This window comes from Rattus rattus, chromosome 3, assembly GCF_011064425.1.
Source record: "Rattus rattus isolate New Zealand chromosome 3, Rrattus_CSIRO_v1, whole genome shotgun sequence".
NCBI lineage: Eukaryota > Metazoa > Chordata > Mammalia > Rodentia > Muridae > Rattus > Rattus rattus.
The window spans coordinates 128,423,660-128,449,533 of NC_046156.1; the positions used below are offsets into that span (position 1 = coordinate 128,423,660).

At 36.3% G+C, this 25,874-nt stretch overlaps 1 protein-coding gene across 14 annotated transcripts in view; it reads left to right on the forward strand.

The window, feature by feature from the left end:
- Nlgn1 (neuroligin 1) overlaps window positions 1–25,874 on the forward strand; it is an 858,670-nt gene that overhangs the window by 303,278 nt on the left and 529,518 nt on the right. The window contains exon 1 of one of the 14 annotated variants that reach the window (XM_032898599.1): window positions 11,183–11,430. The exons of the other annotated variants lie outside the window; for them this stretch is intronic. Coding sequence (XP_032754490.1) covers window positions 11,322–11,430 — 109 coding nt within the window. The 5' untranslated portion in view covers window positions 11,183–11,321. Of the gene's footprint in view, window positions 1–11,182; window positions 11,431–25,874 lie in introns of those variants that run through there. 14 annotated transcript variants of the gene reach the window in all.

The window sequence follows — 25,874 nt, forward strand, 5'->3', positions numbered from 1 at the left end:
TTGAAGAAATTTCCAATAGTGTGATGGCTGAATAGGGTAGAAGCAAGTGAGAGACCAGGGGTACAAGGCTGGGGGAGAGTCACTTATAATCGAGAGTCTGAATGATCTGCTAATTACCAGGCTTGGCCATCAGCAGTGAACACATGAGGAAGGCGGGACTCCCTGGTAAGCTGTTTGGAACACAAACACAAATAAGCATGATTATAAATTGCCAAGTGGCATAATCCTTCAAAGCCATCTATTGCCAGATGCCAGGAGTTATTTTTTCCCATATGACCTTTGAATAGAATAATGACTAAAAAGGACTTAGTTTTATTAAAAGATCATATAAATTTGAGCTGTGGCTCTTACTTTGCAAAGGCTCAGTCATCACCTTTTCATTTTAAGGAGGATGTGTGTGACTTTTTCTGTCTTGGGAAACATTTCTGTATATTTTAGAAGCCCTCGTTTGTTGATAACACTTCACCCAATGCCATCAGTTTCTATGGAGACACTAACTATTGTGCAGTTAAGAGCAAAAAAGATTCTTCAGCTTCCCTGTGGTTTTGAGACTGTGTTTACTTCTCTCTCTATTCGGCACATAAAAAATAAAATTAAAATGGTTTTCTTTGGAAGCATCATCATTTGGGTGCCAGTAGGATGCTTTTGCCTTTCACAAAGGCAGTGGACATTTACGAAATAAATATCTCTTTTGACAATCCTTTCCAAAGACAAAGAGAGGATTCCTCTATGGAGTTTTTAATGTAAAAAATGTCAGTTTGTAGAGATTATTTATATATAATATACATAAATAAGATATACATTTATATATAATATATAAATAATATATATTATATATCTTGTATATTAGCACTATCAATGACACAGTTTTTACTGTTTGTATAGCTGTTGCATATACGGATAAGTTCCATTAACATTCACCGAAGTTATATCTATACCCTGGCTAGAGTCAGATTCATATAAATCCCTGAGAGAAAGCAAGTCTCTTCTACTTAGAGGTATGATGATTCAATTTCATACACTCTATCCAAGCATTGGTTAGTCTGAATTCTAATATGTTCATTTTACCCTCTTTTGTATCGCAATTTTAACAACTGTCTCTAAAAATGTTGGGAAGATGTACAGAGTAATTTCCCTCCTCTCTTGTAACATCAGATTTCTTTCTTTCTGGGACCTTTAGATTTATGTTAGTTCCTCCTCAAAATTAAAGCTGTTTGCCTTAGTAAGGTATTCCTTGTCTTTTAAGTATTGTCATTGCTGAAATTTAAGTGTGTCAGTAAGTATTATGATTAACAAGAAATTTTCTTCTAAAATCAGATTTAAGAGCTAACAAAATACCCAATATATTCTTCTTGAATTCATACATTCAAGTATATTTTGATTTCAGAATTATATGTTAAGTGCTACCCACAAAGCCATGGAGATCCTGTTATACTTTGCAATGTAAGTACTTTTAAGTAGCACAAGGTCTTTTAGGATAATTAGCACAGAATATTGAACCCTGCCAGAAATACAGGATTCGTCATTAAATTTAGAGGCTGCTTTATCTCTCTGAGTCTAATCATGTGTGCAGAAGACTAATTGTTAATGGCATGGTCTTTATTGCTCATGGCTTTCTTTTATTTTAAATGGAATGGTTTGCTTTGTGAGAAATAATTAGGCTTTATAGGCCTACCTACATGGAGTCTTTTGTTGAATGTCTTATGGTTTTGTCAATTCAGATCCTGAGAGCAATTAGAGACTGGGGTGGAACTGTCCCTTCAATCACATACATATTGTGTTGTCACCTCCTTTAATATTTATACACAGTGGTAGACCGGGGAGCTTCACCTATTTGCAAATACACATAGTAATTATTAGGCTCTGCTTAGTTTGAGAAACATAAGGACAAGTTAGGGTTTGGGGCATGTTATATAAGACTGGCAGATGGCAACATCTTGATGTCTGACATTTTGCCTAAGTATAAAGTGGCTTTATGGTTTCTTGTTAAAAAAAATATGGTCAGGAGCTAGGGAGGTAGGTCAGTGGTAGCGTTTGACCTGAAGTTTGTACCTGAATGTCACAAAAAACAAAGTAAGAGACATGGCCAGTGGTGGTTGCTAGCCATGTTCTTACATGTACAGATCTCTTCAAATGGAATGACGTGTGTTTCTTATTGTGGGCTGTAAACTACTTGTTGCTCACTGAAGTAAATAAGAAAAATTTTGAGAAATTCTAATATCAACAGAAATAGATAGTTTATCTGATGAGTCACAAACTTGACTGGAGAAATCTAGCAGAGGTTTTGCCTAAAATATTGAAGATTTGGAAACATTGAAAAAAAAATCTGTTATGGTAGAATTGTCTGATGACTAATAATTCTTGTTTACTTACCTCTGCCATGAAACAGGATGATTTAATCATAGCACTGTTAGTCATTCAGTGATTGGTAGAATGTGTGTCATTTTGACATTAGAATACTTGGACAATATGGAAGTCACTTTTGCTAACTTTTCTGATGGGTTGGTACCCATCACTGTGACATTGTCCCTTCCAGTTAAGAGCACTTATTTTAGGATTTCTATTGATGGGAAAAGATGCCATGACCAAGGCAACTCTTGTAAAGGAAAACATTTAATTTGGGCTGGCTTACAGTTTCAAAGGTTCTGTTCATTATAATCATGGCAGGAAGCATGGCACTGTATAGGAAAACAAGGTGCTGGATGAATTCTAACAACTTGATTCAAAGGCAACCAGTAGGACGCTGTCTTCTGAAGGGAAGTAGGAAGAGACTGTCTTCCACAATGAATAGAGGTTGAGCACTAAGAGTTCTCAGAGCCCACCTACACAGTGATACACTTCCTCCAACAAGGCCACACCTAGTCCAACAAGGCACACCTCCTACTAGTGCCACTTCCGATGACCAAGCCTATTCAAACCACAACAGGTATTTGAACCCTACGCATTTACTCTGTATTTTCATGTCCATCACTGTTGAGGCTAAAGATGAGGGAACTCTGTTTCTGTTTCTCCTGCTACCAGATAATCATTAGCCATGAGGGTTTTTCCAATCTAGTCAATTTTCATAGGTGAGAAATAACTTTCCATAATCTCTTTCTCCTCCTCCCTTCCTACTCTTCCAAACACCTGTATACTTCTATGAGATTATGAACCAATACATGACACACAGCACATGGGTGGAGGACAGACAATAGCCTCAAGTGTTGTTCCTCTCTTGTTCATAGCTGCATACAATTTTGTATAGGCCCAACTAGCCAGACTATGAGAACATGGGAAGTCTTTAATCTCCTGCTAGAGGATCTCCAGGTCTACAGACATATTCCTTCCCCTTGGACATTTTTTTTAAAAAAATTCAAGTCCTTATTCTTGATCATCATGCACTTTACTCATGTAACCATCTTCCCAGGCCTACCTTGGGATTTTTATTTTTCAATCACTCATGCATTAATCCTCAAGTCTATGATACCAGGCACTAGCCACCTCAAAAGCACTGGTCACCTTAGACATATGCATGTACAAGTATATAGATTTATTTCTCTTTTAGTTAAGATCCTTTGAAAACATATTTTCAGCTGAAATAGTAGGAGCTGTATGAATGTGTGACCTACATGTAGCGGCAAGCTTGAAGTCACATTTGAAAAATGTGGCAAGAAGTTACAGGATTGCTGGAGAGAGTATCATTTCTGATGTGAAGAAACGGACCATTGTGAAGTGTTTTCAAAGCACATAACCTGCTAAAACATTTATTTTCTGGGTTTCCTTTTCATTCTCAGTCTTTTTTCTCAAATACATTTTTTTGAAGAAAGAAGAGCATTGGAAAGTATGTTTACTTTAGTGAGCAGAGCCCATTTAGGACAATGCTTTCCAGATAAGCCAAAAGCTTGTTGCTACTTTAAAATTCTAGGATAGACTTATGCTTTTGTAAGAAGTAACCTAATCAAAATATTATTGAAGGATTAACTGAGAAAACATTATTTTACAAGAAGGGATGAAATATGAAAGAAATAACAGAAAATTTTATGATAAAAAGTTGGAGTTTTATCATAAAAATAAAAGGATAATTATATTCATTAGGAATGTCTTACTTAGGGGTAGATAGTTTATCACTTAAGAGCACTTATGCTCTTGTGGAGGACTCAGGTTCATTTCCTAACATCCACATGGTGGTTCAGAATCATTTGGAGCTTAGTTCAAATAGGTTCAACAGCATTTTCAGGCCTCCATGGGCAATTGGTACACACGTGATGAACATACATACTTTCAGACAGAACATTCATACATATAAAAAGTAAATGAATGTAAGAAGAAAGAAGAAAGTCTCAACTACTGGTCCCTAAGTGAAACTGGCATGGTTCTTCAAATTTCTTCATGCTTTTCAGATACTGGGAACCTATTACCCTCTACCACAAAACATTTATTTGGTATCCAAGGTGCACATGGAATTCATAGAATCAGTTATATTAATACCACCTTGGTAATCTTTAGAAGGTCAAATATAACTGAGAAATAATTTAAATGTATTTGCAATTATTTGAGATAATTACATCCTAAAATTAGTGGGACTTAAGCAAGTCAGTTATGATCAAATGACAACTTTTACATCATGAAACAATATATACAAACAAAATGATTATCATGATTCATGATGTCAGCCAATGTTTGTTAAATAGACTATGGCAGACAGTTATGGAAGTTCATGCCTGTAGTGTCAGCAATTGGAATGCTAAGATGGGAAGATTTTAAATCCAAGACCAAGGTGGACTACACAGAAAGATATTGTCTCAAAATACTAAATAAAGTTTATGATCTGTAGGCTCTCCTGTATACTTTATAAGCAAGTATTTTGGCCCCTTCAAGGCAGATATGCTAAATTTACTGCTTAGTCATTTCTCTGTTCACTTAAAGGGAGGAGGAGAACTTGTTAATCGTTGTGTATGTGCCACATATGGGAATATGTGTTCTGTGATGTAAAAAAAATTATATAATAAAGATTTGGACTCTTTTGAAATTACCTCTTTACATGTGCATAACCTATATCCCTTTCCATGTACATTTATATTGTTAATCTTCGTGCTAATGCAGATTCTTTCAGATAGATCTGCAGGCTCCCAGGTGTCTGGGCAGAAAATTCTACCTTACCTTGCCCCCTACAAGTATAAGGATTTTTTTTAAAATATTTATTTGAGAGTACACTGTTGCTTTCTTTACATATACCAGAGGATAATATTGGATCCCATTACGGATGGTTGCGAGCAACCATATGGCTGCCAGGAATTGAACTCAAGACCTCTGGAAGAAAAGTTAGTGTTCTTAACCACTGAGCCATTTCTCCAGCCCTAGTATAAGGATCTTTTCAGTTCCACATTCACATTTTCTGTTTTCCTAGCTATATTTTAGTTCCTTCACTGGACTCTAATTTGCCCGCCTAGGCTTCAGATCTGCTCCTTTCTGATAGCTCTTGGGTGATCTGACCTGTGCCCATTGAATTTGTCAGTCTAACTATGACCATGGAGTTTCAGATTCCAGTTTGGAAAATATAGGTCAGATAAGGACAGATTTAGGTTGGCACGGGGTTGTTTTTGTAATTATTGACATTTGTAGTAGCTGAGTTAAGACAGATATTGATAAACCCATTCATACACACACACACACACACACACACACACACACACACACACACACAAGATTTTATGTCTACTCATCACATGTTAATTAACTATGTACTAAGCCAGTGCGTGGAGGCATACCTGGGTCATAACATGGATATTGATGTGAGAAGACACTTGAGGAGTTGAAGCTCTCTTTCCACCATGTGTGTCTCAGTGAATTCACGTCTATGGCCTTGGTGTGAACCATCTCACTGGCCCTTCAGTTTGCCTTTTCTATGTGGTTTCACCAACCAAAATTTTTGCATTTCCCCTCATTCGTACTGGAAGAAGTTATCAGTTCCCTTCATCCTACTGAATCTTCACTGTGAGCATTTCTTCCTGTGAGGACATCTGTCTTAGAGCTCCTGTAGTGTGCATTCATGATAATATATCCACTGACTCTTTCAGGGTATATTTTGGTTTCAATATTCGAAAGGAAATTTGATTAATTACTGTAACTGTGCCTAACCTATATTTTTTATTAATTTTGGGTAGATAGAAAATCTGTAGTGTAGATTTGAAAATATTTACTCCTATTACCCACTAACCAAGTCATGTGAGAAATAGTAGTTTAGAAGATTGATGAGTTTAGAATCAAAGAATTTGCCACATAATAATTGTGTGACTGAGAATATTCATCATCATCGATGGACTTCAGTTTAGTTCATCTGTTCTAGGAAAAGAAGAGGAGTGAACTTCACAGCCAGACATGAAAGAGTAAGAAACACTGGGATCTGGAAAGGTGGCTCAGTGGTTAGAGTGCTTGCCACTCATTCAGAGGCCTGCCATGGTTCTGTTGTATCGCCTGCATTTCTGATACTATACTTTTATCTCCCGGGATCTAATGCCCCTCCCCTATTTTGTCCTCTGCGGGCACTTGCAAATACATTATACACATAAATAAAACATATGAGGAAATGCATATGCTGAAAAGAGTAGGAAAGATATTTCTTAATTACTTTGTAAATTTTGTACAGATATAAATTAGGATTACAGGTAAAATTTCTCAGTTTTTATGCCAATAGAAGGCAAAGCAATGTGTGTCTACCATGGCATGCATCATAAGGAACTGAAGAAGAACAAACTTCCAGGAGCAAATGTGTAGCCATATGTGTCCATCAAAAATTATTTAGTAAAAGCAGAGAGAAAAATTAACTAACAAATAGGGTGGCACTCTCTGTTCCTCTATGATAGAATAGTTAAATTAATGGCTAAATCTAATTAAGAAACTGAAAAATTACAGTGTGCTTGCTGCCAATACTAAACCCAATGGGCTGTGAGACAGGAATATGGTAACATTCAAAAATTACCTCACCTTTGTTGAATATTAAGGCGATTTCACTACCTATCCTTGGAAATAAAACAGCCCTTGCAATTACATTTTGTAATTTGTTTTTGGTTCAAAAATTAACGACTTTTGCTGTACTCAATGGATCATCACAGGTGACAAAGCACAGCTTTAATTAACAGTGACAGGTAAAGCCCCTTACAGTCAGAGTGGATTTATAATAGCAATTATATAAGAAATTATATTTTGATCATTACAGTTTCACATTGAGGCCAAGAGTACTAATAATATGTAGTCTGTCTCTAACACTTTGTGGGGCATTGGCAAATATTTAAAAATCATGAAATATGCTTACAAACTGTTAAATATGTTAGGGCCTGCTGCCTTGATAAATATCCCACCTCACTGTGTGGCTTGCATTTAAGAATTTGGGGATGACGGGTTCCCACTTACGATCATGTTGCCTGACTGATTTCTACTTTGCCTCATCTCTGGGCACGAGTGACAGGAAAACCTGTGCCCCCTCCAGGAAATGCCACTGGTGAGTTCTGTCAGCATGGTCCTCCATGCCATGAAGATGAGCACGGAGAGGCTTCCCTTCAGGGAATGTCTATGCTATTAGAGCATTCTACCTGTATGGAGACTGATCAGGGGTGAGGTCTGCTCCCTTCTGGGTTGTATTTAGACTTTAACAAATTATAGGTGAGGGGGTAGCAATATAGCTCATCTAGTAAAACATATGCCACCAAATCCAATAACCTGAGCTTGATAACTGGCATTAACATATTAGAAGGAGAAAACTAATTCTTGCAAGGTTTCTTTTGATATTGACAACGTACTGAAATATACACACACACACACACACACACACACAGAGAGAGAGAGAGAGAGAGAGAGAGAGAGAGAGAGAGAGAAACACACACTAAGTAATAAATAAAATTAACATTTTTGGAACTGAAAATTTTTTTCATATAATATATTCTGAATATTGTTTTCCTTCCCCCAACTCCTATACAATCCTTATCCCTGCCTCACCCACCTAACTCTATGCCTTTTCTTTTTTTTTTCGTATTAGAAAACAATCATGCATCAAAATTAGGCATCAATAATAATAATAATAATAATAATAATAATAATAATAATAATAAACAACCAAATCTGAATAGGGCAGAATAAACAAGCAGAAAAGCACTTAAAAAGAAAGGATGAAACACGTACAAATGCTAAGATACACCTTCACGTATTCATTGAAAGCCTTGATAAAGTGTTCTTAGGCCAAGAAAAAAAAGGAAAGAAAGAATGGAATAGACATGGGTGTCAGGAAAATAATCTACTAAGATCTTGTAAAGTACAGGAGGACACATCTGCCTGGTACTACAAACTCCTTATCCCCTAATGAGGAACAACAGGGAGGACATCCATGGTCTTCTGAAGCTGAGAGCTCAGGGGCCCACATTGCTTAGGTGGTCATTCAGAAAGTACATAAACACATTTTAGAGACATCGAATGATTTATTGGCAATGATGTATCAGTTCATTCCTTTTATTTAAAAATGGCATTCATGACTTCTTGGCCACTCAGCTAGGATCAAGTGCAGTGCCCTTGCCAGTTTAAAATATGTTCTTTTCTAGGGATGTTTGAAGATAGTTCTGGAGCTTGTTGAAACCAGGAGACAGAATAGGCGTTTGCTCTGTCCATTCTACCAATCAACCTGGCAATGCAGGATGTGCAGGAAGCATGGACTCCTACAGGAAATTTAAGGCATTTCAGACATTTGGGGGCTTATTTTTTTAACTAAAATCTTTGTGGTTTTATTTTCTGTGTTGGAAGGGGAAATAATAGCATATTTTAAAATTAAGTATTTACTCTGTGTGTGTGTGTGTGTGTGTGTGTGTGTGTGTGTGTGTGTGTGTGTGATACACACACCATGGTGATCAAGTGATGAGCAAATTGAGTCGCTTCATTCTCCCACGCTTTGGGTACTGGCTATGTATGTGGCTTCTGTCTGTAGACGTGGTAGACCGTGCTGTACCAGTTGAGCTTTCTATCTGGGACACCCAATTGCATAGCTTATGTTGGATTGCACTCCTTCTTGTTCTTGTCTAACATGCTGTTGGACTCTTAGCTCTCAAAAGCACTGGGTTCTGTGCATAACAGACACAAAGTGTACGTAATAATGTGGACAGATACATAATTACAGCCTTGGGTATCATGAATGCAATGTCCAGCTTAGTCCACAGTTTGGTGAGGAGGCACTGGTACTCAGCCAGGGATTTTACCTAGTTATGATTGAAAGATATAGTCACAATGGTTTTGTGAAGAGAATGAGGAAGAATATTCATAAATCAAAACTAATAACTAATTTGATAGTCTTTATATGTGCATCTGGGAAAGAAAAGGAAAAGTCAAGAAATGTATGTACCAGACAAAGAGAGTGAAGTGGAAATACTATGTAAGCTGTAAGCACCTGTTTGTTAATTCAATATTTTTTAGATATTTTAAAGGTAAAACTATCTACTATAGTACTCATACCAATATATCCAAATTTACCCAAACTTAATTTTACTTTTAATGACCTGTCAAACTGGTGCTTTATTGATCTTTAGGTATATATTCCGGGTAGAAAGACCATTGGCAGAGTGAATCTGTGTGTGTCCAACATTTAGCTTGAAGTGTAACAGAGATAAGTGATTTTGAATAAGGCTACTCTTCTCCTACCCCCATGGAGGCTCGCCACAGAGCAGGCCCCAGTCCCAAGACTAACTGCAATACAAACTGGACCCATTGGGGAAAAGAGGAAAAAAAACCATAATCTCAAGTTGGCTGGGAATGGATAGGATGGAGGGGAGGTTGGAGAAGAGAAGAGGATGAATTGGTGAAAATGCAATGTAAAAATTTTTCAAATTAAAAAATTATAGTATTTTAAATTTGTTTCATGTGGTCAGGGATTAAAGGCCTTTGCTGCGAAGACCAGAACCTTGAATTCAATACTTGTTACCATATGATGGAAAGAGAATTACTTTTAGAAATTAAACTATGATCTCCACATGTGTGCAGTCTCTCACACAAAAATACCATATAGAAATAAATGCACAGAGTTCTTTTTTGCTTGTGTATTTGTTTGTTTGTTACAAAGTATTTGAACTATTTTTACTTCTTACCTACTAATAGGAACTCTTAATTGCTTAATACTTAGTTTCCTGAAATGTGGTTCTTGAGTACTTAGTCTGTTTTGCAATCCGTAGTGGCTATTCCATAGAACATAGTTACAGTACTGTGATACTATATGTTTGGTTATTTAATGAAATCATAAAATAATTAGAAATTTGATTGCAGTGTTACATTTTTATTAACTGAAATTATTTTAAAATACAATTGCTTTTTACCTCATTAATTTTGGAAGTAGTATCTACCTTTGTAGATAACTAATTCATGTTTTATAAACTTATGTCATAATAAGAATGAGTTAATTATATGACATAGTAAACTGTGTCAAACATAGGAAATGGACTTTGCTCACTACTGTGACTTCAAAGCAAGAAGTGAGTTTCTGGCTCTGAATGCAGGACTTAGAAACAAATAATCTTATGTTATATGCTTATTATTATTATTATTATTATGTTATATAAGAAGAAATTTTGTAATTAAAAGAAAACCGGAATGAAGAAAGAGAAAATTCTCAGGCTAGTTTGATTTTGTAATGGGAATGTAGAGGTGTTGGTTTTATCCCATCCATTGCCTTGGCATTAAATGACTCAGCTTATTTTGCAGATGTCTTGCTTTTGATGTTTTATGGCTAACAACAAAGAATAAGGTACATTTGGAGAAAAATAAACAGGATGTCATTGGCTTTTCAGGCAGTCTCCCAAGTAGAAATATGGACAAAGATGTGAAGGATTTAGAAAAATACAAGCTAATAATGATAAAGCTCTCTACCTTGTATTTCTTTTCCTAATCATGTGATAAGCAGCAGAGAACCTTATTATCATATTTTGAGGATGTAGACATAAAGAAGTTAAAGAGAAATAGAAGTTCTATTTTTTTCTTTTTTACCATTGGGAAGCAAAATGTTATTTAAAGGAGATAAGGGAAGGCAAGAATGGAACCAAGTGTGAGCCTTCTCTCCCTCTCTCCCTCTCTCTCCCTCTCTCTCCCTCTCTCCCTCTCTCTCTTTCTCCCTCTATCCCTTTCTGTGTTTTGAAGATATGAATTTACATATGAGTGAACTCATGCTTTCTGGTTCATATTTACTTTTGTGCATTGGTGTTTTGAGGCCAGAGGTTGATGTGTGCATTCATCTATTCACGTATAACTTTCTTTTGGAGAGAAGAGTCTGACTGAACTCATTAACTAGACTATAGTGACTGGTCAATGAACACCAGGAAATGGACCTGTCTCCACATGCACAGCTCTGGTATTATAGACGTCCATACTACCATCAAGGAATTTTACACAGGTTCCATGGATCTCAGTTGAGATTCTCACACTTTCATGGTAGGCAGTTTTTCCAACAAAGTCATCTCTCTAGATATGCAATATTAGCTTTATGTTCTCAGATGTTGTGCTAAGGCTACTAGCAACTGCCATTTTAAAATAATTGTTAGTAATTTCCACTTTCACAGATCAATAATCCTGTACTCTGAAGGGAGAGTTACCTGGCTTACTTTTTGATTGATTTTGGACAATTACTTGACCTGGAGAAGTTGTGGTTAACACAGGGTTCTTGTGCGGATCAAGTAGGCTCATAGGTGCAAAGTATTTGCAATACAACCTTATACCTATACTTAATAAGTGTTAACTGTTAACAGTAGCTGTTATGTGCATAATTATATTATTTAGGTTTTGTCTATCTATCTATCTATCTATCTATCTATCTATCTATCTATCTATCTATCTATCTTCTATCTATTCTTTCATACAATACATCCTGACTGCAGCCTTGCCTCCCTCTACTTCTCCCAATTGCCCCTCTACTCCCATCACCACCCATTCCCTCTCCCTCAAGTCCTTGTTCCTTTGCCTTCATCAAAAAATCAGGCTTCCCAGTAATATCAATACAGCATAATCAGTTGCAGTAAGACAAGGCACAAAACCCTCATATCAAAGCTGGACAAGGGAATTCAGTAGGAGGAAAAGAATCCAAAGCAGGAAATAGAGTCCTAGATGCCCCTTCTCCCACTAAGAGTTCCATGAACACCCCTGTTGCAGTAAATTACCCAATCCAAATCAGCCAATTCAGAGAAAACACAACTCAATTAATATGAATACAAGCTGCACATCTAGATTGGGCAGATCGACCACTACACTACTCTATCCCCAGCTATGAGATCCCTTTTAACTTGCAATTTCTCCAGGCCATGTGCTTAGCTCCATCTTCCTTCCACCTCTTGTTCCTCTCTTCTGTCCTCTTCTCCTTCTCTCCCCAACTCTTCAAATCCACATTCCCTTCCCCTGCCCAATCACCAGCTCTCACCTTTATTTTACAAGTTAAAATGGGGAGAAAGTTCTGATGAAGTCACCTGAATAGGTGATTCACTCCTTGTTCTAGGCAGCCTCTCTTGGGGAAGCATAATTAGCATCAAACAGCATTAGGGCAACCCACACACCCCAAAGTATATAATCACAGCATGTAGCAGAGGACCTAGCACAGACACAAAAAGGCCCTATGACTGCTGCTTCAGACTCTGTGATCCCCAGAACTGATAATGGGGGCTGTCTTCTTGACTCCATTACCACCTACAATCCTTCTCCTTCTCTTCTTCAGGGTTCCTCTCCACTTAGTGTTTGAGTATGGGTCACTGTATCTGAACCCATCAGATGTGGAAGGAAGCCTCTTTGGTATTGATTGGGCTAGGCATAGATCTGTGAGGATAGCAGAATTGTACTAAGAACCACTTCGTTGGCTATTTTTTTTCCTGGTCAGTCATGTTGGTTCTACCCTAATCTCTCAGTCATTCAGTTTCCTATTCTTGGCCATCCAAGCAGTGTCAAACCTGGGCTACCTCTTGTGGCCTGGTCCTCAAGCTAGACCAGTCCTTGGTTGGTCACTTATATGTTCTCAGTCACCATTGCTCCAGCACATCTTTCAGGCAGGAGGCCTTGGATACCTTGCCAGATTAATGAAGACTGCTGGTTCGGGCTCCCTAGTCTTTAGCACTAGATGTTCTCACTAGGGTCACACAAATTTCAGGAATTTTCCTCTGCATTAGGTTTCCACATTTTCCCTAAATGACTTAGTTCATTTTTAATGAAGCATTTTATATATCCACCCACTGATAGCATAAATTGCTAAAGCAATACTTGATTCCATATGTGACCTATTTCTCAAAATTTGTACTTCAGAGCATCTACTTTTTCTTAAAAAGTGAGAGATGGCTTAATGATGCACTCATAAAGAAGAAAGATAAAAGCAACAGTGAATTGTGGAAAGGAAAAAATGAATTGTGAACTGAAAGATGAATATGAATAGATGAGCCTTGAGTCTATAATATTAGAAAATCATGTCTTTTGAGCATCTTAATATCCTTGGATTCAAATAACAGCTTTACACTGAGTAGAATGATTAGTTATGGCAGTGTCTGTTGAGACCACTCACATTCTTTATGTTCTGATTCTGGACCAATTGAGAACGCTTCAGAAGTGATAGGTGTAAGCATCTCAACCAAGAGCTGTCAAACTCTCTGTTAACCAGTGACAGTTTGTTCATTGGGTGCACCTTAAACAAGTAGTCTGTAGAGTTAGATAATAGTACTTCAAGGTAATTTCTATTGTTAATAGTATTGGTTTAGAACTGCCACAGGGAACTCCCAGGTAAGCCAAGAAGAATAGAGTAGCTAAGCACCAGAAAATTCCCAGAACATCAACATGGTGAGATCCAAATTTGCTCTCTTTCCTTTTTAGAGAGCTGAAGAAGGGGACAAAGTTCATTGGTGGTGAACACTCTGTAGGGCTTTCTGAAGTCCAATCAAGTGTTGGCTGTGCTCTTGAAAGATGCTTGAGGTCCTGGGTATAGAGAAGCAGATGGTCCTATGCGGTTGGACCTTTCTCCTTTTTTCATGCTGCATTGCAGGAATTTGCTTAGATTTTGTTTTCCATACCCATTTCTGAGTGAATTCCTGCTTACAAATCAGGAAACAGTGATTTGATTTTGTATGATAAGAATTAAAATACTCATACTCGATGGCCCATTTGTAAGTATCTTTTTATGCTGGGTACCATATTTATAGTGTGGAATATTTCCTCTTAAAATTTATTGTCATGTCTGACTCTGATACTGAGAGAATAATAAGCAAAATAATTGTTCTCTTTCTGTTTCCGTTGCTACACAGGCAAGAAATGATTTTATTTGTATGTGTTATCTCACTTACAAAAGAGCGTTGATGCTTGGAAGTATTTAGTTTCCATGATTACAGAAAGAAAGTTTTCAGAGGGGGAAATCCACAGCTATTTTTGAGCTATGGGGAAGGTTTTGTAATCCTTTTAGTACAGGCAAAGTTGACTATGCTTTCCTCATTATTTTCTCTGTATTTAACACTGTGTACAAGTTCTTATTATGCTTCCTCATATTACCTTGCAAGGATAAATTGAACGACTTAAGTAAATCTGGCTTTGCAGATAAAAATACTTCTGAATCTATATAAACCTGTCTACAAACTGCTGTAGTTTATAATTGAAATGAAAAAGAAAAATCAAGTCTTTGCTCTGTTTATTCTGCTTTTATGTTATGATGCCTGGAAAAAGTTTAAACTTTAAAAATATGTTTATTTAGATTGTGATGAATGCATTTCAGCTGTGCTGAATAGAAAGCATCTACTCGCGATAGCAGAAGGTTATATAACAATTCCTTTGGACAATTTTCTACATGCCCAAGGAATAAAAACATTTACATATCCAAATTATTTATAAAACAATTAAAAATACAATTACATTTACCACAACAAAATTGATCAAGTCTTCCATGGTCTGATTTCTGCCTTATATAAAAGAACTAGCAAAGATCGCTTTTTTATTTTAATTTTTTGAAGGGACTAAAACAATTAATTGTTTTGGGTCATTTATAACTTCTGAATTAACTATGATTTCTGGAAAGGTGAGTTCACATGAGAAATTTTACTTGAATCTGAGGTCTTATGTATGATATACATGCATATATTCTACATAGCATGTTCCATTTCAACTTGGAACATATCTCATATATATTTCACACATATATGTGCTCTCGAAGACTGTGATGCATTTAAATACCAGTCTGCTCTTTAGAGAAGCTTAAGAGCTACTTTTATACAGGAAGCAAGAGACAGCAGGGTCTTGTGTCAAGAAGACCTCTGGATTGCGCCCTTTGAAACTCATCAAAGCCCATTCAGGTTTATCCCAAGGGGTCAGTTGATGGACGGCCCGGTACTTCTTTTTTTCCCAGAGGCTGAATGCACAGTTTGGGCAAGACACCCAGCTCCTGCTGGCTTGAGAAAAGTGTAATTTTAATGATGATTATAATGAGCTTCAGTGTTGCTGGGAGGCAAATGTATCCTTATGTCTGAGAGAAAAAGCTGCAATCAGGGTGAAATATAATACAGATTAGATTTTTTTTTATAAGTTAGCCTTTTAATTGGCAGTTTCCCGTTTTCCTATAATCATTTCTGCCTTAGTATTCCAAGGTGAATAATTAATTGTTATGCATTTTGTGAAGATGGCACAGCAACTGAAATTCAATGAAAGCATTGTGTGTGTGTGGGGGGTGGGTGGGTGTCAGCCCCAGACCATTTATCCTGACATATTAATCAATGGGGCTGCAGCGTTGATCAAAGCACCTGGACTCATTTCTAGTATCTGATTTTCCTTCCAGTACCCACTGCCATGTAGTTAAAAAAAAAAACAAAAAAACAAAAAAACAAAAAAACTCTGGCCTAAGTCAATAGCTTTTATTTGAAGCCCAGAATGGAGCTGCATTTTTAAAAGACAGCTAAGGAAATAGTTAATAAAAGGAACTTAGCTCGGCAGTGGGGCGTGCTGGTTAGCAATCCTTAGATTGGCTGGATTCTAATAGCAAACATGGATGGTGATAGAATTTGATGGAATCTGTTTTTCTTTTGCCAGACTTTAATATGATTGAGAAGGTATATAAAAAGGATAACGTTATTTTTTTTAAATTAAGTTCCTTAAATCCCTCTATGGGAAACATAGAGACGTGGTAATTGTCATTTAAAAATAGGAGTGTCAAGCCACTTAAAATGAGAGTTCAAGCGAGGTGTATGGAATGAAAGGAGCTGATTCTAGCTTACTTTGAACAGCTCGTGACAAATGCGTTTTAGGTAGTTAGGCTATGACTCACAGTCAGTAGCATATTTTATGTACACTTGTAGCCTAAACAGTCAGTTAATATTTACAAATCAAGGCCCCCGGGAGAGGTAATTCACTCTACCATCCACTGCGTAATTTTCTATTAAAAAGAAAATGTCCTCACAAACCAATAAGCCACTCCACAACTCATAATCAGTGATCATTAGATAATGCTCCAAGAGTATATGCAGCTTTGAAAAAAGATGGACAAGAGAATAAATTATTTATTAATAATTTATTAATAATATTAATAATTATTTGTTAATAATTATTAATAAATCATTAAATTATTAATTTTAAATTATAAAAATCTTATCTCCAAATAATTGTTACTAAATAAACACTATCATGTTGAATTATTAAAAAAAATTTAAAATATCAAAAATTTTTATGAAAATATCTGAAAATTTGATATTACTAGTGGCTGATATGTAGGTAGGATGGTATTTGATCCCGAAGTTGAAAAGAGAAACCACTAAATAGGACAATGTCATATATTATTGGACCCCACTGAATGGCCCCATGCAATGAAATATACCTTTTATATTGTCACTTCTTTCATGTGCATGGTAAAGGAGGTTGATGCGGAGATGTCTTAGGAGAGACATTACTCATGTCTCTCAGATCTGTTGAACACTTTCCATCTTCAAAGCCAATCCTAATTCGCGAGCAATTCCTTTGTGCTCATTATGTATTTTTTCTGATTCTATGGCTATAAATTCACGAAAAGAAGGTTGCTGAGGGTGATTTGAACAATTGGACCAGAAAAAAACAGTGAATGACATAGTCTGTTCTCTGTTCAGCCTAAGCACTTTTCCCGACTTTGCTAAACAGCTTTAGTTTTAAACATTTAGAGGGGTGGGAGTATAAAGGATCCAACCCAAGTTTTGGCAGAGGCTAATAGAGAAATCTCCTACTGAGCTAAGCATAACACCAACCCCAACCACAACCCTAACCCTAACTCTAACCCCAACCCCAACCCTGACCCTAAACCTAGCCTACCTTTCATTTTGAAACACCAGGGTCTCACAAAGTTTCCTACACTTGAACTTTTCCAGGTTTAGCCTCCTAAGTAGCTGATAGTAGAAACTCAGTATATCAGTCCATGAAGAACTTTACTTTAAATGACCTTACTCCCATGATCCTCCTTTCTGTTGCAGTAGGAGATCCAAATTTTAGACATTTTTTTCTCACATTAAAAATATATGTGAGAATGTGTTCATTGTTTAATTTTCTGTTTATCAGTGACCCAATTCAATTATTTCTCTCTGCAATTTCAAATGAATATTGGTATCATGTGATGTAAAAACAAGCATTAATCAAGGGAAACTTACAAAGAATCCAAGATTACCTGTCAATCCTAATCAAAACTGTGTATATGACAATTAGAGCCTGTTTCCCGTATATATCACAGAGTCCCTTCTTCAGGAAGACAAATTATAAAAAGTAAGAAAGAAGTGGATGATATTTTGATTTTGATTCACTTCTTTTACATTTTCATTAACACATTATTCGATAAATTCTATGAAGGAAAAAAATGTACCCAAAGTAAACATTTTATTTGTATTTTCAAATGTATGTATTTGGCTATTAGATATGCCAGACATTTCAACTTTCTATTTGGGTATCACTAGCTGCAAGAATATTGAGAATTTAATGTAATTTTCAATCAAAATCATTGACTATATCTTGCGAGCACAGTGTCAGTATCCATAGACATTGCAAGGCATTGACTAGTCATCTTTGCCTATCTAGTTTTTTGACAGTTATAAGAAGATAGTTATTCGTAAATTTTACTTTAATTTTTTAAGTGGATTTATGATTATGAGAAGTCAAAAGTACGTACGAGGCAGAACAGGACCCCTGACTTAATCTAGGTGTCAGGGAAGACGCTGAGTTGGAAATACTTACCTGACCAGTGTCTGCAAAGTGAAAGAGAGGTCGTTGACTAGACCAGGCATCAAGGAGTGTCTTAAAAGGGGATATCTCATAGACTTTCATTCTCATAAAGCTGCTTTTGTATGTTCAGATCTAGAATTTCTTTCCCATTGAGGAAAGCTACAATACTCCCAAACCAGACTGTCCTAGTTTTGTTTTTAGTGTTGGGATACGATACCCTGAAAAAATCCAGTTAGAGGATAAAATCGGGTGATGGTATTTCCACATATAATTCCTGGTATAGTGCATGCATCATTGTAAGGCAGTCAAGGTAGGAGCCTTAAACAACTAGCCACATCACAGCCACAGTCAAGGGCATAGAGCAGTGAATGCATGCATGGATGCTAACTTTTCTGGTTTGAACTCTGCTTGCATTCTCCACTCCTACATCCTTCAGTACCTGTTGCCTACTCAGTGATGCTGTCTACTCTAGGTTTGGTCTTTCCACATTAAGAAAGATAATCCCCCATAGACTTACCACAGGGTAACACAATCTAGACAATCCCTCATTGGCACCATCATCCCAAATGTTTGTAGATGTTTCCCACTTGACATGTTTCATCACAGAGACCGTTAACATGGTCAAACCTATTTGTTGTGAAAATCTTTTGAATATTTTCTAAAATGGATCAGTCTGCAGGTAAAGAAGTATTTAGTATCCAGAATCCTAAAATACAGCAAAACTTATGTGAATGTTTTTCCATATCTTAAAAGAAACTCATTTGAAGTCTTTCGTTTAAGTAATAATATAAGCTTAACTCCAAACAACAATTCTTTCCAGTTTGCTTTCAAATTCATGCATGTCTACGGTATGTACAATAAAACGTAAATGTAATAATTTATAACAAAATGAATACTAATAATAATCTATATGAAGCACTTACTCTGTGTCAGAAGCTGCTCTTACTATACCCATGAGGCTACCTACCGAATTTTACAGAGACCCAAAGAAAAAACAAACTGAAGAATAGACTAAGTAAACAAAATATAGGAAAGTAGATTTAAGTTAAGCCACATGACATAATGGCATGAAGGGAGCATTATCACCTTTTCCATGTGCTTTGCTAAAAGCAAATCCTGTCCATATTCAACATCAGGTCGTTATATCATATAAACTCTGGATTATTAGGGTGACCTTCTGGGATATTCAGTAATATTTCTTATTTTTAAAAAATATTTTATGTTTTACACTTTTCATATTTCACATTTACTTTACATTTTCTTTTGATGTTATACACGAATGCTCTCTTTACATCATTTCCAGCTCCCTGGCCCATGATGCCTTACATTCCACCTTCTCTCAAATTCATAATCTCTTATTTGGGTATTTTTATTCAGATATAGCCTTTAATCGATGAGAATGGCTGGAAGTTTTGCTCTTTACTATTGTGAAAAAGGAGAGCACAGATGAAAAGTGAGAAGACAGGACACCATTATTCTCATGAGACCAAGTAATTTGCTGGCAATAGGTCTCAGTTCTCACAATTTTAAATTCATGATAGCAGTCTCTTTTCATGCCCCTTCTTATGGGGCCCCTAATATTATGAAAATAAACTGTAGAGACAGAATTTGAGCTCCAAAGTGACATACAGTAGCAAGGTGTCCAGTCTCCATTTTGTTGACACTCTGGTTCTCTGAGTTTTCACTGGCTGTCTGGGAAGATTCATTGTAACTGATTGACTGTATGACCATCTGTCTCCTTCTAATCTTGTCTGTAGGAATTTCTTAGATACTTAGTGAAAGAATAAAGCAAATGTTTCTGCATCTGCTTTGTAAGTAGCTTTCTTCATCTTAGGAAACCCAAAAAGGTTTACCTTCCACTGTAAAGTCTTAGATTAAAAAAAAAAAAAACAAGTAACAAGTGTGACACAGCATATATGAAAGGACTGGGTTATTGCCTTTTTATAACCTGCAAAATACAATAAAAGTAAAAAATTAACAACACCAAGTAAGAGGGAATAGGGATAATTAAAGTTATGTTCCTTGTTTGGAAGCAACTCACGTTCCATTTCTTCATTTAAAACAATGATGGAAAACAAAACATATATCTAAAAGTTTACCAGGAATTATTTCCCCAGAGGAAGTTTTAAAAGGGGGAGGCAGAAAGAAAGAACATGTCTCCTCAGCATACGGCAGCAGCTATTAGCTGAGAAGAGAATTGAGGATCCATCTTACATGGATGGCTTCTTCGCCAGCAGAAGTCCCATAGCCATGCTTCGAGCAGAGAAAAGTACTGAGGCACCAGACATGACAGACTTACCCGCACACAGAGAAGCAAATTGCCCAACCATTTCGTGGAACCAGGCAGTTGGTAAGTGCAAGCTTAATTGACCATCCCTAGAAATCTGTTATATGTGACACTGGCTTCCCTAGGGAGAAACGTATTTTTTTCCTTTGAAGACCAATATATAGTTTGCAGTTATTAAAAAGTAGGGAAACATTTATCACATACATCTTCCAATACAAGTCTTTGTGGAGCCAGCATTCTAATTTTACCTGTTACTGCGTGGTCTAACTATCACGAGTGATTCCTGCCATGCTAGCTCTCCAATTGATCTCTGAGAATTGATATTGACAGAGTCCAGATTACCTTTCACCACCCACCAGGCAGTTGAAAATGAATATTTTCTTTCAATAGAATCTCATTTTGGCAAAGCCCAATTTCTAATTTTTTCTGTTTTCTGTGGTCTAATCCATTTCACATCCTCATCTCCACGAAAGCAGCAGTTTGCTCCAGGGATTCTCCAGTCCACATGCTAGGCATCAACTTCTCCATCATCCATGCAAGGAAGTTCTCAGAGTCCATGTTCAAAGTCTTTTATTTCTCTGAACCTTGGTTGAAAATGTCTTTCCTAACAGAAGCAGAATTACTATGATCATTTTGTGATGTTCTCAAGAAAGAATTTTTGTCATGTTTTGTTAATGGAAAAGTAGTGAATGGTAGCAGTGGCAGGGACTAAAATGTATGTGGATTACAAAAGATTTCCAAGTGAGTTGTAGAGAGAAGCATCATTGGGTTAATGAATATGACAGTCAGATTATAGATGTCTTCTGTACTGAGCCCCGTCATTCCATGAGCTGATGAGGAACTGCAGAAAACATGGCTTTTTTAAACTTCAGAAGTTTTCAAAGATACAGTTGTGTTTAGAAACAGTAATAGTTTGGAGGTCCCAAACCTGTGAACCACATTCCCTCAAACCTTTAGATGGTTGCAAAAACTTCATTTAATAGACCCCTTCCCTAATTTTCTTGGGTTTGATGGATTAAGATTTTTCTGATCACCAAGCTTTTTTCACTTATTGTTGTGAAAACATCTCTCTCTCTCTCTCTCTCTCTCTCTCTCTCTCTCTCTCTCTCTCATCTATCTATGCACATAGATAGATATTATTTTAAATAGAGAATTTAGGCAATAATAAAAAGCACCTTAGACATACTTTTGCTAGGTATTCTTGTATACACTAAAGGTGAAAAACAATTCTAAGTATAAATTATTTATTGTACAAATGTCTAGGCTATTGAATCCATACATGGATGATCTATAATAAGATGAACATGTTTATGTCTTATCAATATTCTATCGTATAATATTCTATTCTATGAATGTTTCAATGGCATCTTGCATTTCTATATCATTCCTTTTTTTACATATTTAATTGATGAAACTACAAATCTTCTATAAGACAGCAAAGGCGAACTGCCTCCTACCATGCTGCCTCTGAATTGTGACCGAAATGTACATTAAAGCCAAATGAAGTAAATATATTATTTATATATTTATTATTATTTGTTTTATAAATACAAAATGAAAGAAATAATGGAAGAAAGAGAAAAAAACCTGTAACATTGAACAAGAGTTAAAAGAGCAGATTCTTTTTTTTTTTTTTTTTTTTTTTTATTAACTTGAATATTTCTTATATACATTTCGAGTGTTATTCCTTTCGGTTTCGGCAAACATCCCCTCCCCCTCCCCTTCCTTATGGGTGTTCCTCCCCACCCTCCCCCATTGCCGCCCTCCCCCAACAGTCTAGTTCACTGGGGTTCAGTCTTAGCAGGACCCAGGGCTTCCCCTTCCACTGGTGCTCTTACTAGGATATTCATTGCTACCTATGAGGTCAGAGTCCAGGGTCAGTCCATGTATAGTCTTTAGGTAGTGGCTTAGTCCCTGAAAGCTCTGGTTGCTTGGCATTGTTGTACATATGGGGTCAAAAGAGCAGATTCTTAAGCACATGTAGCAGTCTAAAGATAATTTTATCATGTGTAAAATTCTAGGATGAAAAGGAAATAGTGAATAAAACTTTTATAGGCTAATTCTTCTAGAGAGTGTCAATGATTTCTGATCTAAACTACCATGACTCACAATTTGAAGATTTAGCACTCTGGGTTTAAGAAAGAGCAAGTGCCAGAAAGGAAGGCTCAGTGGTTAAGGGTAATCGCTGCTCCTAGAGAGAACCTGAGTCCAACTCACTGTGTCTACCCCACAGCTGCCTGTGACGCCAACTCTAGGAGATAGCATTTCCTGCTCCCCATGGGCCCTGTACTCACTTTCACAGACAGACTGTGAGATAAACAGACAGACTGACGCAGAAATAAGATAAATTTGGAAGAGTAAAAGATAATATGAATTCTAAATTTTAGAAAATATTAGAAACAATGGTCCAAAGATGTATGTAAAGTAAGTCCACAGCCACAACAATATTAATTTAATCCAATATTTTCAAAAGGTTGACATATCAAAAGGAAATCCGTATGAAGGTATTAGTTCTATCTATATTTATCACACTAAATATTGAAAATGTGGTTATTTTACATTAACTCTAGGAGTGCAGTGGCCACAACTACCTATGGTGTCTCTGTTGGACAGCAGTGGCCACAACTACCTACGGTGTCTCTGTTAGACAATCCCTTTCAATATTCATTTCATCCTTCAGGGTGGAAGCCAATACACACTTGTCAAAGCCATGAAAATGGAGAAAAGCGATAAAGAATAAAGATGTGTACTTATCTGCAGAGGGATAAAGAGCTGTATCCAACTGAGTTTTAAATCACGTAGGAAGCAAAATATTACTATTTGCTATTAATATTTGCTCAAGTGACTGTTAAAAGCCACATTTGGATAAGATATGGATTCTAATTGAAAACAAGTAAGCATAATAGTTTACAAGTTTGTATCTATGAAGGAAAGCACACATAAATTTGGGAATGATATCAAAGAAGTTATTATGTTTCCTGAGCAATCCATGACTGCCGGTTACCTTGAGGTTAGATTATTGCTGGAGCTCTCATATAAGGTAATGTCTCCACAAAGCCTGTGACTACATTTATTTTCCATTCTGATATTTGGGAACTCAATGACAATTTCTTCTTTTATCTAAAACATATAGGTATTTCTTTATGTATAATTTAGGTTGTTATTGGATTTAAAAGGAAATTAATTTCTTCAAATGTTTTTCTTCATTGAAGTCTTCAATAAGTTTGTATATTTGAAAACATTATAGTGACACTTAGAGAGTGTCAGCAGCGATGAACCATTTTGTAATTTCACTGTCTCTGTTTCAACATGTGAGTTGGACAGTGTTCAGCTTGAATTTTCTCTTTGGACATGAACAAGTAGTATGGTCTATGACCTTGGGATCCCAGGTCCCACTGGACCTACAAGCACCATCATTTGTCATTGTAAAATGGGAACAATGGGGCCCTGAAGAGATGCTGGGAACAATGAATAAGACAAGGCTATGATGTGTCACTCTGTGTGCTGATGCCACGGATGCTCCAGGAAACATTCGTCAAGACTTCCTCTCCTGACCCAAATTATGCTTATTTTTCTGTGCAAAAAAGTTTTTTATTTTTATTTTTTTTCTATTTTGCAAAATGGCTGAAGAAACTTAACTTTTCTTCATGCTGGAAGAAATATAAATGAAAAAAAATGAATCGAATCAATGTCCTCTGTCTACAACTTAGTGAGTATATATTTATTTATAGAATCTATATTTAAATATAGAAGAGATACACAAACAGCACAGGTCTCCAATCTTGCATCACTAAAAACAATGCCTCCTAAAGGACTTCTACATAATTTTCAGATTAACACATTGCTAAAAGATGAATCAAGAGATTAAAGTCAGTGAGGTACTGACAAAATAAAGTCATTGAAGGTTAATCATGATTGTATAAAATCTGATACTATAGTTTTGCAAGAAGACAATCCAAATACTTAAAATTGCGCTTCCAATTTATCAATGTAACATTATGATGTTGCTTTCATCTAATAAATATATTACATCATTTAACTTGTTTAAAACTTCTCTTTTCTGGGATTTTAAATGCCCCAGTAATGCATCTTAGCATAACTTGATGTTTTCTGTCTTTTAATTACTATGACTAATTTTTTTACAGCTCAGTTACAAACCCTTGAAAATAATGAATATGGTGACGCATTCTTAATTATAATGGTGCGAATAGCAGCACTCTAATTTCAGGCTTACATTGAAAAAGAATTTCCCTGGAATTGAAGCTCTTCTGATTGCTTTGCACATCACGTTTTAAACAAACACTGCGGTGCTTTAGCCATGACTTGGTTGCCTAGGATACACTGTTAATGTAGCCCTAAGATGCTGGTACCAGTTAAGCTTTGAGGCCATGTCTGTAAGTGCAGCACACAGTTGCCTTTAATAAATTGAAGAAATTTAACATAGATCCTTAGTAGGGTGAGCATCTTGATTAATACGATAATTTGTCGTATACTTAGATAGTAATATGGAAAATGGCTGCGTATAGTTTCACATTCATTTTCTGCGAAACTGACAGAAAGTGCCTTGTTTTTTAAAAACAAATGCAAAATTGATTCAGTGACCTAATTCTAAGGCACATTCTCAAAGAATATAATATTGGTTGTTGCAGTACTCAGAAAGCTAACTAGCTAAATTTCAGTGAGTCATTTTTACAAACACCATCTAATAGTGTCTCTTGCTGGTAGATGTTTGTTTAGTCTGTGGTAAGAGCATTTCACAGCTTATTTTTATTAAGATGTTGCAAGTTTCAAATACTATCGCTGAAGTATTATAAAATGAACAAAAATGTTTGCCGTGGTAATTAATGAGTGCTTTGTTGCTGCTGGAGAAACACAAGTTTGACAGGTATATGTCTGAGTTATTGTGTATCTCACATTAGTAAGTTATTCTTAAGTGATAAAATATTTTTAATATTTTACCAGTGTGTGTTTTTGTTTAATTATGGAGCTGGGAATACAGCTTAGCAAAACTAAACTATCTGCTTTCAAAAATCAGTTGCAGTCTTGACTTAATCCTAAAAAGGGGTGGGTGAGGCATAAATTGTCTGATTTGAATGCAAATAAAATTGGGATGGTGTAGTGAGTGGGAAGATCCAGTTTGGACCAGCAGGTGGTGCTTGAGTTTTAAGTGCATCTAGAATGGAAGATTTTGGGTTTTTTTGGTGTTTAATTTCAAGCACTTCAGAAATGATATTTTTACTTTTTTCTCCTGTAGAGTTGATTACATTTTGGAATAGAAAATATTATTAAGGACTTTGGGATTCTCACTGAGCTTGACAACTCAACTTCTTTCCCAATGCTCTCTTCAGAGCCTTCTCTCTCACATTGCTTGCCACTCTGCAGCAGATTTAGCCAGTGTGATAATGGGCAGAAGGCT